Source organism: Budorcas taxicolor, chromosome 6 (assembly GCF_023091745.1).
Source record: "Budorcas taxicolor isolate Tak-1 chromosome 6, Takin1.1, whole genome shotgun sequence".
Taxonomy (NCBI): domain Eukaryota; kingdom Metazoa; phylum Chordata; class Mammalia; order Artiodactyla; family Bovidae; genus Budorcas; species Budorcas taxicolor.
The window spans coordinates 12,768,515-12,781,723 of NC_068915.1; the positions used below are offsets into that span (position 1 = coordinate 12,768,515).

The window sequence follows — 13,209 nt, forward strand, 5'->3', positions numbered from 1 at the left end:
TGCTCTCTCCGGCTAGGTATGGTCACACTAAAGCATCCCGAGGCAAGGTACAGGGAGAAGGACATGGAGAAAGGGGAAGAGGAGAGGCAACATGTTCAGAGTAGGAATTATACAGAAGTTCACCTGCTGTTGTCACGATCAAGACATGGAGAGGTGCGGCTGCAACAGAATAGATACTTTAGCACAGAGAAGGAATGGATAAAGTGAAATATAAAGAAGGAAATCAGAAGTGACTTTTCAAATGAAATGTTTATATACCAATACCGTATCCACTGAAAAAAAGGATGGAAATACAAATGAGATACAGCTCTATGAAAAGGCTGAGAGAAGACCCAGATATGGGGGCTATGGAGTAACTCCCAGGTTAGGGAACTGGGATATAAAATCACTGGAGAGGGATTTGTGGCCTTACTCAACACTGGGGTATGTGGGTACTCAAAGTCTAAATATCCAAGAAGCTACACAACATCAAGGGGCAGTATAAAGAAAGATAAAAAGTCTTTGATTTGATAGACATAGTTTTGCCCCCATAGCTTTTCACTCACACTTTTAATACTTTCAAAATAATGGTAGTGCCCTTTGGGCTGCTACGTAAGAAATGCAAACAGAAAAGGTGCTATTTAAAAATTAGCTCCAATGACAAACAGTAGCATAAACTATAAGGCAGAGTAGGTAACATTAATTACCTACTACAGGTAACAAAAACTAGGTGAACGAAGTCTTAGTGCTTTCTCAAGACTTCCATTCCCTGTCTTCCTCACTGGTCACATTGTTTGATCTTGCTTTACGGTCCTGTCTTTCATGCCTCTTCTACTTGAATCTGCTCTTCCTCAAAATGCTCCGTACGTTTTCATACGAGTCCACTTGGGTTTTCAACACCTGATGATTTACAAATGGATATGTGTATCCTCTGGACCAGAAACCTAACTTGACAAAGCAGTTGTTTTATGAAACAATTTTCTTCACCCCAAAGAATTTACCTTCGTGTACCATTAAAAAAAAAGAGTGTTTGAAATACATGAACAACTAAATTAACTGCCACAGGTACTTAGATAAATATTGATGTCATCAAAGGAAAAACATCTTTAATTTCTATGAATTTCAAATATCAACTTCCACTATATGAGCTAACATTTTTACATTAAAAAAAATAGACTACATTTTTTAGAGTAGTTTTAGGTTCACAGCGAAACCATCTTCAACATGTTTTTATGAAAAAGAAGTCCTATAAAAGATTACTTTCCTATTGACTTCTAGTTACTATGTCTTATATACGACATTATGAACTGGCATTTATTTGTTGGTACTTGGCTGACATTAAAAAACTATAACAATAAAGACTTTTGAAATAATATTTAAAATGAGTCACAAAACTGGCTATTGATAGGAATTTGTGGCTTACATCTGTTGATTCATTATGCACTTATGAAATGGGGAAGAAATGTAAAATTTAAGCTCTTGTCCAAGCTTGCATTGGATGTGATCATGGTTAGGATACTAGAAATAATCATCACGCTGTGAATCAGTAAGGCAACTTCTTTAAGAACAACAACAACAACAATATTACAGTCAGCCTTTCTTTTGCTAGGTACTGGCTGTATTTATTGGTCAGAACAGATTTTTTAATCACCGAGACCTATTCTCCTATTGTGATGAACACTAGTCATTGGAAACAGTAGAAGTAAAAGAAAATAATGGTGTTTATTGGTAGAAGTTGTGTCTTCTGTTAATCTAAAATCTCTTCATCTAATCTAATAGATCATTATCCACAAATTAGTGACATATGCTTATAAAAGCTAGCTTTATTATCTTCTCTGTCAAAAATTATTTTTTTCTTAAATTTGGGCAGGCTTTGAAGTGGCTTAGGAATTCACCTAATTAATTAAAGAGAAACTCAGCTCCTTGTAAATTACATAAAAACTATTACTCAGGAACCTGGTGTATAGTGAATAAAATTCTAAGAAGTCATTTTTATATGATATATTATAAACAGTATTTATATTAATATCACCGTAGCTTTCAAATACCGTCACGCTCAGAAATATTGAATTTTTAGTGGTAATTATCCATTTCTTTGGAGTCATCTTTTGCAGTATTCATTCAAATACTATAGTAGAAACACAACCTTAAGATAGATTACCTGATAAAAAATAAGTCAAACACTGCCATTATGAATTGTACCACATTGGTTATTCCCATTTAGAGAATTCAGGATACTTTTGTTTCACTAACTGGAAGTTTGCGAAAGATGTGTGTGTGGATTGTATAAATACTAATGGCTAAAATCTATTGAGTACTTATTCTTTCTAGGCAAAATGCTAACTACTTCAGAAGCATCTAATCCTTAAGTCTCCCCTATGGAGTCTATAATATAATATTCATCTTATAGATAAATAAACTGAAACACTTTACACAACTTGCCCAGTGTCACATATTGAATGTTAGGGCCGGGATCTGAATTCTGTTTGATATGATTCCAAAGCACACTCTTAACCATCATGTTATTGCTCTTTTGGAGACTGTCTCCCAAATTCAAATAACAACACATCAGCAAGCTTCTTAAAGGTACTGGCTATGACTTACTCATCTGTTTTCCTTGGTGCCTGGCACAAAATTTGGTGCGTTGCAGAATTCAACAGTGTGTGAAGAGAGAATACTTAAGTAAATGGAAAGGATAAAAAGATATTTGAGGTAACTAGTCATATGTTAATTACCTAAGCCAAACTTATAGTCGAAGCTTTATTAGGCAATAGTGTTCCTTTCTAATAGCCTATATAAAACAAATATATTTGACAGCTGGTGCTTGTAGAAAATACCAATGGCAAGGCCCCAACAATAGAGACTGTGATAGAACTGGTTTCAGCTGGGGCCTGGGCATCAGCATTTTTAAAGCTCCCAAGTGATTCCCATGTACAGCCAGAGTTGAGGATCAGAGTTAGTGATCATGTTTCATAGTAAAAAAAATTAGGATCTTTAAAATCTTGGTCTGCAATAAGACAATTTTTCTATGTCACATTTTGCTTAAAATTATCTTGTCACTTTGTAGGCTGGACATGGACTTCAAATACTAGATTATAGTTTCTAAATTCTGATCTATTATCCATCAACACTCTAGGACCAAGGTTTTTTTCTTCATCTTATTGTTGAAAAATTTAGTATGTGATGTTATGCTTTTTGAACCGCTTATAGCTGTCAGATTTTAATTATCTCATTTCCTACTTAAAACAAGTAAATTTGAACGAGGTTTAATTGGTTTTTATTCCCCTGAATAACATTTGCATCAAGAACTAGCTTTTACTTATTTAACATAGAAGAGTATTATAATTATTTTCAATATTCTATGTAACTAATTTTATATCTATGCAACTAATTTTACAAGCCTTTAACAGATCAGATTAAGAAGTCCCAAATTTTAAACTACAGTATCTTAGAATGCTTTCCTGAAAGGAGAATATTTTAGAATAATAAAAACAAGAAAGGATCCATCACTCAAAATCATTCTGGGGATTATGGATAAGGAGTTTGGGATAATAATTTAAATCAAAATATTATATTTAGTTAGATAAAATATGAGCAGGGTTTAAAAAGTAATTAAAGAAAAACATTTTAAAAGTTTATTCATAATTATGGAATTACTATACAACTTGAAACCATTAAAATGTAAGAAAAAGACCAGTTGTGAAGAGTATTACAATTTAAAGCCCCTTAAGGAATTTATATTCCAAATAATTGAATTCTTCTAACTTAAGATCATCTTTAAGGATATTTAAAATCATTAACTCAAAGTCCTATTTTTTAATGAGATAATATAAATAGGCAGCATTTCTTAAGTAGTGTCATATATATTACCTGAATGACTTTAGAATGATAATTGAGAACCTAACTGGTTGCACTCAAACCTCCCTTTTTAATATATTCCTACTTCAACCATCATGTGAACTCCTTTGTAGATCTGTATGACTCAGACTCCTGTGAACATTATTTTAAATGCATTAATATGCAAGGAAAGGCATTTATTAAACTAGTCAATCTTAGTAAACAGAACTTTCAAAAGCAAATGCTCTTGCCCCTCTTTTCAAGGTATCTTGAAGACAAAAATATGAACAATAAGGAGGCCACAGGTATACTCTGGTTAGTTAACAAGCTATTTGACGCAGTTCTATGTGTTATTTTAAAACAATGGTCCGTTCTTCTGTGCGGAATTCAACCCTTTTTGCTGGTCTGTTTGTGTAGAGAGAGTCCATGGCGGATAAAGCATGACCTTTTTAAAAAAGGTCACTTCCCCTGTAAGCTAGCCATCAGCTAAAGCTACTGGACAAAGCTGTTATTTTCACTCATCTCTTGTTACCTCTTGATCTGGATACATAATATTGATTTACTCACCCTGAATGAATAGGGCTGGAAGAAAGAGCCACGTTGTCCAAGTTTTCAGTGCCCCAGCTTAGACGATAAGAATTCCTTTCTGCCTCCTTGGCTAGAGTTGTCACCTGAACACAAAGAACACTGGATTTAATAAGAAAGACTTTCTTCCAATTAAATTGAAATATAATGAACTTCAATAATTGGAATCACAGGAAGTGGTATTACATGGAAAAACATTCATTTAAAAATATGATATGAGACTAAGGCATTTAAAATACATTCCGATTCAACTTACATTATTGATGTAGGGTTACACTTGTGTAGTTGTCTTTGAAAAACATAGGTTTCATCTACTTCCTTCCAGGAAACAGTCAAAACTGATAAAAATCATATCTAAAATTGAGTTCATAACAAATTCTACACCTTTTCTCATAGAAAACAATTTTAAATATTGAGAGACATATTTTAACCTGTACCGTTCATCTTATACTTTAAAATGCATCCAACCTTACATTTTCCTTTAATAGAGATTTCACAAAGAAACGGAGTTTTATATATAATCTTCACAGAAGAATCCAGTATAGCTGAAGACACAAGTAGTATATTATTTTAGAAAAACTCTGCTCATTGAGAAATGTAGCAAACATTCTTTATGCTTTTGAAACACTTGTAAATCTCTTATCCTAGGCTTATCATCCGAATTAAGACAGTTTTGTTTGTGTTTTTTAAGGTTAAAAATCTTCCAGATATTTCCAACATCAGATAATGTTGAAAAGGCCTCCAGAAAACAGAAACGCAAAGGCAAAAAGTCACATACCTGGTGACTGGGGATCACAACTGTGTCGTCGATCACGGCACTGTCCCTCAGGTACGAGGCATGGCTCAGGGTGTGAGACCTGTCGGAACTGAAGGATCGAAGGCTGGTAGGTTGGCAGGAGGTCATGGTGATATACCAACAGCAGTAGTAGGGTTGGGAGGATGGAATGATGAGCCGAGCAGGAGAGTGAGAAAAGCGTGCTATTAGCTAACGATGCAACTTCCAGGGGGACATAAATCGCAACTGTGGAAGAAGGAAACCCGGGTCTCTGTGTTGCCACACCTCTCTGTCCAGCAACTAAACTAACACATCTTTTGACTGGTTCCTACCACTCAATGGCCAGGGCACAAGGGAATCCAGAAGATAAAATTTGATCCTCCTAATCTGATTCATTTTCTTCCCAGAAATGTTAAACCGGCAACTGTAGCTTACTGCTAGTATAAGAAATTCACACAGAAAGTAATCCCAGGATAGACTGCTTAAATCTGTGTTAAATGTAAATCTCCCTGCAGCTAGGAAAAATATTAGTAGAGTAGAAGACAGCCCTCGGAGAGAGGTTTCATTTTCACTCATTTTCCTTTCTCTCCACACCTCTTTCTCCTCCTCTCCAGCTGTGAATGACTGAATGTTGGGGCACACCCCTGGAAGCTACAGAGAGAGATGAATGGTGGCCAGATGCATGCTTCCTGTGGAAGCAGTGTTTCTCCTGTTTGTCTCTGGTGTTTCCAATAAAGGTATTTCAAAGGGCAGCACTGTTCCCGGTGCATGTCCTGTGTGTGGTGAGTGAAGCACCAAAGAATGCTGGCTGCTGTGGCAATGAGATGCAAGAGCACGAAAAACCGTTTCTAAGACCAACCCACAACACACGCGCGCACACACAGCTGCCAGCGTGAAAATGAATTGCCAGCCGACACTGACCAAAACTGAGGTTTGGCTTCACAATGGGATTTAGGCCTTGATAAGCAATGCTTTACAGTTTTGGTAAATCTGAATTTCAAAGTTCTGAATTACATACTCATATGTAATGGGTGAAACTCAATATGTGCATAGATGCAATTTCCTTACTTCCTAGTCAATTTGTCTAATCAAATGACAAACACGTTGGTATCTTAAATAAACTATGTTTTATACAGGTTAGCCCAAGAATTAAAGATCTGTATTCAAAATACTAGCCCAAAGCCCACAAGGGAAAATAAAGAGATAGGCAAACTTTCACCTTATTTATAGAAGCAAGATTTCATTTACTTTTAGCCAGTAGGTATTTGGCCAGTGAAGCGCTGTAGAATTATGGACTAAACATCAAGTTAGATCTATTAGTGGAAACTATTTTCTTTTGCAAATATACCTAAGTTTGTAAGCCACATATTGTCATCTTTGAGAGGCGTCAATATCTCCATCTATCTTTGAGGAAATCATCACTTGGTAGATAATTTATAGCAATTTGGGGCCTTCTCCTATTTTGCTGTAGGATCTATGCCCCCAAAGTAAATGCTGAATATTAGAGGGTAAGTGACATGAATCAAAAAAGTCAAATTATCTGATCCTATGTTTTTACACCTATATAAGTCTCTGTGTTTATAATACAATTAAATCTAAATAGAATTTGTCAATACACTATTTTATGTCCTACAGGCTCTTGGGGAAGATAGAGGCTCCTGACATGGCCGTGGCAGGAGAAGCCTGGATGCCAAGCAAACTCTCCACAGGGGTTTTAGTTCTGGCACCTGGAAGCAGCTTATATTATAGTTATTTTTACAGCTATGCAGCTAGATTTTGATGGTGCACTTCATAAATAGGCTACTGTGGCTAACCTTGGCCTGACTTTGAAATTGAGGACAGGAAAGGGATTAAACTATTGGGAATAGGGGTCTTTAATCTCAGCAAAAGCTTGTCTCAACTGGTGGACTGAGTATTTTTTTGAGTATTTTTTTTTTTTCCTGCTTTAAACTACAAAGATAGCTAAAGATTCACTTGTATGTGTTTCATACCAGGCAGCACTACGTCAACAGCTCTTAAATTCTCGTCTCCTTTATTTTGTTTTGAATGGAACCAAGAAGGGAAAAAATAGTAGAGAGGTCAACCTCTTGGAATGATATGTTGTCTATGGGCTCATCCATCTTCCCCCATCAAGATCTACTGGGTTTAGATGTATTAATTACATAGTCTCTACCCTCGGCTTTGAAATCCATAGATCCAGATGGTGACTTGATACATTTAAAAGTGCTAGGTTTATATTAATGAACAGTACAGAAGGACCAACAGGCACTGGAGTACAGGAATAAAAATGCCTGCTCATAACAGCAAGGAGAGACTCCATCACTGTGTAGACTTTACCCTTAAATGCAGCCGTGCAATAGCAGAAACACAGGTCTCAAAGGGAAAATGGATATTTAGCTTGGATGGGAAAAAATCGAATGGATTAAAAAAAAAGATGCCTCAGTTAAGACCCAGTGACGTGGCTGCCACCACTGTAAAAGTATAAACTTGTAGAGAGGGCAGCCAGGCCTCAACTGCCGCTCTCAGGGAGGCCCCATAACCGAGTGGAGGTGTGTCTGCTTTAGGAACGAGGTATTTAAGGGCTCCTCTGGGTGTGAATGGAAAGAGGTATTAATGAGGTTTTTAAGAGTTCCTTGGAACGCGAATTTAAAGCCACATCCTGCAGTAAGCGTGTCAGTAATAAAGGTGGATTACTGATATCCATCGACCTAATACCTGGGTCTACCTTTCAATTGGTTTTGAACCAAGAGGAGAAAAGGGATGTTAGTGCTATTTTTTGTCTTTCCTAGAGCCCAAACACCAAAGAAACACAGAGGGAGAAGACAGGAAAGAAACAGACAAAACGATCACGAAAAGGAGATTAGGGTAGGGAGAAAATGATATTAGGATCTACAGAGAGTGAGGGAAGTTAGAGAGACAGAATGAAGAGAATGGGCAAGTTAAAACCACATGTCTGAATATCTCTACCCTCTGATTTTATTTTAGCTCTCTCTGTTTACTGCCTTCTAAAATGCTAATTGGTATTTAATCAATGTTTACAGTTCCAATTGCTCTTTTTTCTATGATATCAAAGAATCTACTTAAATGAAATTAATGAAGTTAGAATATTCCAAGAGTAAGGAAATTCTTCTCTCTAAAGGACTAATGACTATGATTCAAGTCTCTGGATCAGAAACTGTCTACTCTGGTTTAAAACACTGCAAGTAAATTCAAATATTTTGCAACAGAATTGCCACTTTCTAAAAATTACGTCAGAGGTGGTGCTGTTCAGTTAAATTTGCAATAACATATCTATAGAAGTGTAAATTTTTACTTGCTGTTCAGCTAAGGGATGAGGCAAAAGTTTTTTTATAATCTTAAATTTAAACTTTTTCACCATGATACAGCTGCTTTATGGACACATATTAGGTAGTATCAAAGTTTGTAATTGCACTGAAAAGTATAATAATTACTATCTTAGTAAGCTGCAAGATTTATCAGAAATTCAATTAATGGTGTTTTCAAAGCTGTTATAACAAGTGAATATCCCAAAATTCAATGTGTTTGCTTTAATACATGGGGAAGCTTTTGCGGTTCACTGTTATTTAGTTCTGCACTGACTCTGAATGGCACTTTTTAATTCGTAAGCAATAATAAAATAAAATGGAAACAAAATCCAACTAATCAGATCTTGGTTGTGTTCCTATTCAATGTAATCAAAGTTTAGCTTTTTTTATTCCTCTGCATCCATATACATTTTAGGCATCAGAGTAATTTTCTCTGTCATCTCCAACTATGAATAGGCTAATTACATTTCTTTTGGAGAAGGAAATGGCAACCCACTCCAGTGTTCTTGCCTCGAGAATCCCATGGACAGAAGCGCCTGGTGGGCAGCAGTGCATGGGGTCACAAAGAGTCGGACATGACTGAGTGACTTAACACAAACACCTTTCTTTTAGGGAAGCCATGCTAATGTTTGATCAACCACAAGGTGGAGCTGTGACAGTTAAAATAAAGTCGGGTGGGGGCATGTCACAGACTTTCATCCTAGTAAAATATTCCCCCTCCTCTAGCTCAAATATTAATAGATACTCAATTTAATACACAAAAATCCTAATTTGAGAATAAATCCATAATTCTAGAATATAAGCAATCCTTGCCAAAACATATATGCATGCGTGTACGCACGCGCACACACAAACACACACAATACACATATATTGAGCAGTGAGCAGGGAAACATGGGTGTATCCAGGAAGGTCACGTTTTCATGGTATGCAATTAATACCTACCTGGGCATGGTACTATTGAAAGCACACCAAATAAGGAAATGAGAAGGAAAAAATGATTACCGAAAAAGATAGCATATTCAATTGGCTAAGCAAAACTAAAAAAAAAAAAAAAAAAGCGATCATGAAAATGAAACGCTGACTATAATGCCAACTCGGAAAGGATGAATGCATCTGGTGTTTTACAAATGCAAGCGTGGCCCCAGACAACTGATCATGTCTTCCTTGTTTCATATCCCCTGTCTTTACAAGCTGAGAAGTATTCAGTTTAGGTAGAATCCTCAAACCACTGATACTAGTCTTATAGAAAGCATTGTTTTAAATCTTTCTCCGCACTAAGTATTTCAAAGTAGGCAAAAGGATCAACTTAAGCACTTATTCTTACAAAAGAGAAATCTAGCTGAAAAAAAAAAAAAGATTTTTAGATAACAGTAATATGATTATTCACAGATTACTGTGAATTTTTGCAAGGCCATAAATATTTTATTGCAATTTAAAGTCTTTCAAGAATCTCAGACTGTAAGGCTCAAATCAATCAGTGTATCAAAATTCAGAATCTAGAACACTGACCCCTCACAAGCTCCCCTACCCTCACTCTCTGAGCAGCTCCCCCTATATCCTGATCCCAAGGACCCTCTCCATCTAAGTCACTGAAGCCAACGAGCCAATTGGGTCTTCTTCCTCTTCCTCACGCACCCCATAAAACCTGTCACCGCATCTGGCCAGTTTTGCCTCACTGATATGTTCTCAAATTTTTCACTTCTAAAATTCTCTCCAGGATTGCTACCACCCAGGTTAAAAGTTCAAGTCTTGTCCTAGCTACTCCAGCAAACATTGCAGCAGGAGCTTCTCAGCTGGTCACTACTGCCAGAGGTGGGTGGCCCTTTGACAAAGCCGCTGAAATTCACCCTCTGTCTCACTGTCAGAGAGATCCATCCAAAATGCAGACGAGGCCTCCCCTCCTTCACACTTGCACCCCAGCCGCACTACACTGCTGTTTCTCTCACACACCACAAGCCTTTGCTCACCTCCCTAAAGCTTCAAATGCCCTCCCTGCCTCTCCTCACCACTACTACTCATTCCTTCTTGATCTAGGCTCATCCGCTCCAGGAAGCCTGAGCCTCAGGGATCCAGGGACACTGGTACCACTGGCCTCATCTTTCTCTCACACCATTAGATTGTGAATTCAGCAATCATATCTTGGTCATTTTTGTACCTCCAGCACCTACCACAAAGCCAGTCCAGAAAGGCACTTATATGCACATTGAATTTAAAAAAAAAAAAAGATAGGAGGGAGACATTAGTACTCAAGGAAAAAACCCAAGGTAGGCTTGTTTTTGCTAATTATGCCTTTAAAATTGACTAGGCTTTAAGGTATTTATTTCTTACACTCCACATTTGCTGGATATAGCCAAAAATAGAGCCAATATTAAAATTACAAACCTGAGATTGATTGGCAAAAGATATTACATTATATGAACAATCACACACAATCTAAATTGGCAGTCATACTTTTGATGAGGCACCATGGGATGTTCTTAGTCAGTTTGTCTCAAAAAATAATAAACACCTGATGTGCTAGTTAGTAATAACCCCCAAAATCGATTGTCTATTTCAGAATAAAATGTAAACCTCCTTGGATCTGGTGATAAAACCTGGTCTCCTTCAGATTTTGCTCAGATTGCTCTTGGTATCCAGCCTCTTGGGGGATTCTATTCCAATTCTTTTTCATAAAACAGTCAGTTCCAGGCAATGTTTCCTTCTCAATTTGTTATTTGTAAATCCTTCTTCACAATATAGTTTGGTTCACAGAAATGATTCTACTAACAAAAACCCCAAGGGGGTTTGGGAGTACCTGTAACTGCCACTGAGTAAAGACTGCCCATAAGGCAAAACCATCCTTTTAATTGATGTCGAGAAAAAGTTGTAGATGATTAGAAGTATCATACTTTAATGGTTCAGAGCTCTTTATTTGTCATGACTCTGCTTCTTACAAAGTTAAACTTTCACTGAACGACTTAATCTCTCTAGGCCTCAGTTTCCTTTAAAATGGACACAAAGTTGTTAGAGAATGCCATAAGATAATACTTTAACTGCTGAGAGGATAGGACACCTCTGAAGTGTCAATGATCATGTCTACTTTTTTTTTTTATTACTATCATCGCAAAGGGAGTGCTTTCTGTGAATACCTGTCGGAGCGTCCCCCCTCCAAGCTGTATCGCAGGTAATTCATCCCGTCCAGGAACTGACTGCTGGGGAGGGAGTCATCACCCAGTTCCTTTAGGTCCTCAGGTCTGAGGTACTCTCCCCCATCACCCGTCATTGTGTCATCACCTTGAAACAGAGAGAGATGGAGACTTATTTGTTGAATGTAATATCAACTACAAAATACGATTATAATTGTGAAAAAAATCAGCATAATAGCATTGACATCACTTGAAATACTGCATACTGGAAAAAACGGAACACATGCAATTAAAAAGTGCTGAATCTCAGGGAAACAATATTTGACCCATTTTCCTATTACTTAACAAGAAGAAATAATTACCTGAATTGGAATTCTTTTAATATCAGTCAACCTTCTTTACTCATTTGTTATCATAATAGCTGATTTATAGCTTTATATTCAACTTAGTAATTAGTACAATATGTACAACTTAGCTTCTGAATGTGGTTTCCATAATTTTATACACAGTAGCCAGCATTAACAGTCTTCATGTAATCAACAACATGCTAAGAAATATCTACTGCTCTAAAACAAAGAAGAAGTGTACTAAATGGAGTTAATACGGCTTATATACAGATATTAGCAAAATAACGCATGTTAGGAAAAGCACACTACAACGAAGTGGGCAGATTGTGACATTTTAATAAAAAACCAGGGATTTAATTTTAAAAACATTACCGAGCTTAGAAAGGAAGCCATCCCAAAGGTGAAGTACCAGGGAAAAGTGAGCCAAGTAATGAAGCAGTGGCAGAAGGAGATGACTAAGTGTTGTAGCTGTCATTTGGAAGCACAGATGGCGAGAGTACATTCCCTGCCCATGAACTGGAATAGAGCACTTTCAAAAATACCGATTTCAGGAAATCCAGTAAATGATACCTCACTCACACAAACGCTCTCTAAAGCTTTAATGTGCTAGAATGGGGGAATAATTTAGCTCAGAGAAATTACGTTTGAAGATCTTTGAGGGGCACTAATCACACAAAGCCTGAAAACCTATGTAAGAGTCAACTTGCAGGAATGTACTTCATTCTTATAAGTTAAATATTATTTTAATTTCTTCTGTTTAAAATAACTGTTTCAAATCAGCACTAACTTATTTATAAAGACACAGCATCAAAGAACCATAAGAAGCATGTCTTCAGCATTTCATCACTTTCCTGTATACACGAGCCGAAGAGCCCATAATCAAATGATTATTAGCTTTCTAAATTACTTAAAGCCAAAGACAGCTTGAACAAAAGATCTTCCAGTGAACAGAGATGCAATTTATTCACCACTGGAGGTTTTTCTCAGAATCATTACACTTAATATTTGGCAGTTACAAGTCTCATCATTAAAATTACTTTTTATTTTTCCTCAGTGAAAGAATTATATTTTTATTTAGGTTTAGTTGAGTGAGGCTACACAGAAAAGTAATTAAAAGTTGAGTCTTTAAAATCAGATAGACCTGGTTTAAAATTCTAATTCTGCTACTTACTGGCCAGTTAATCTTCCCATGAGAGTGATACTAATAATCTATCTCACATGCTGGGGATCTG

The 13,209-nt window shown here is 36.6% G+C and overlaps 1 protein-coding gene across 1 annotated transcript in view; it reads right to left on the bottom strand.

Moving 5' to 3' along the window:
* The window catches only part of ANK2 (ankyrin 2), a 251,070-nt gene that overhangs the window by 58,718 nt on the left and 179,143 nt on the right, over positions 1-13,209 (bottom strand). The window contains exons 25-28 of the mRNA XM_052641694.1: positions 11,634-11,778; positions 5,180-5,282; positions 4,384-4,487; positions 124-159 (exon numbers count right to left, since the gene is read on the bottom strand). Of these exons, the coding sequence (XP_052497654.1) occupies positions 124-159; positions 4,384-4,487; positions 5,180-5,282; positions 11,634-11,778 (388 nt within the window). The remainder of the gene's footprint in view (positions 1-123; positions 160-4,383; positions 4,488-5,179; positions 5,283-11,633; positions 11,779-13,209) is intronic.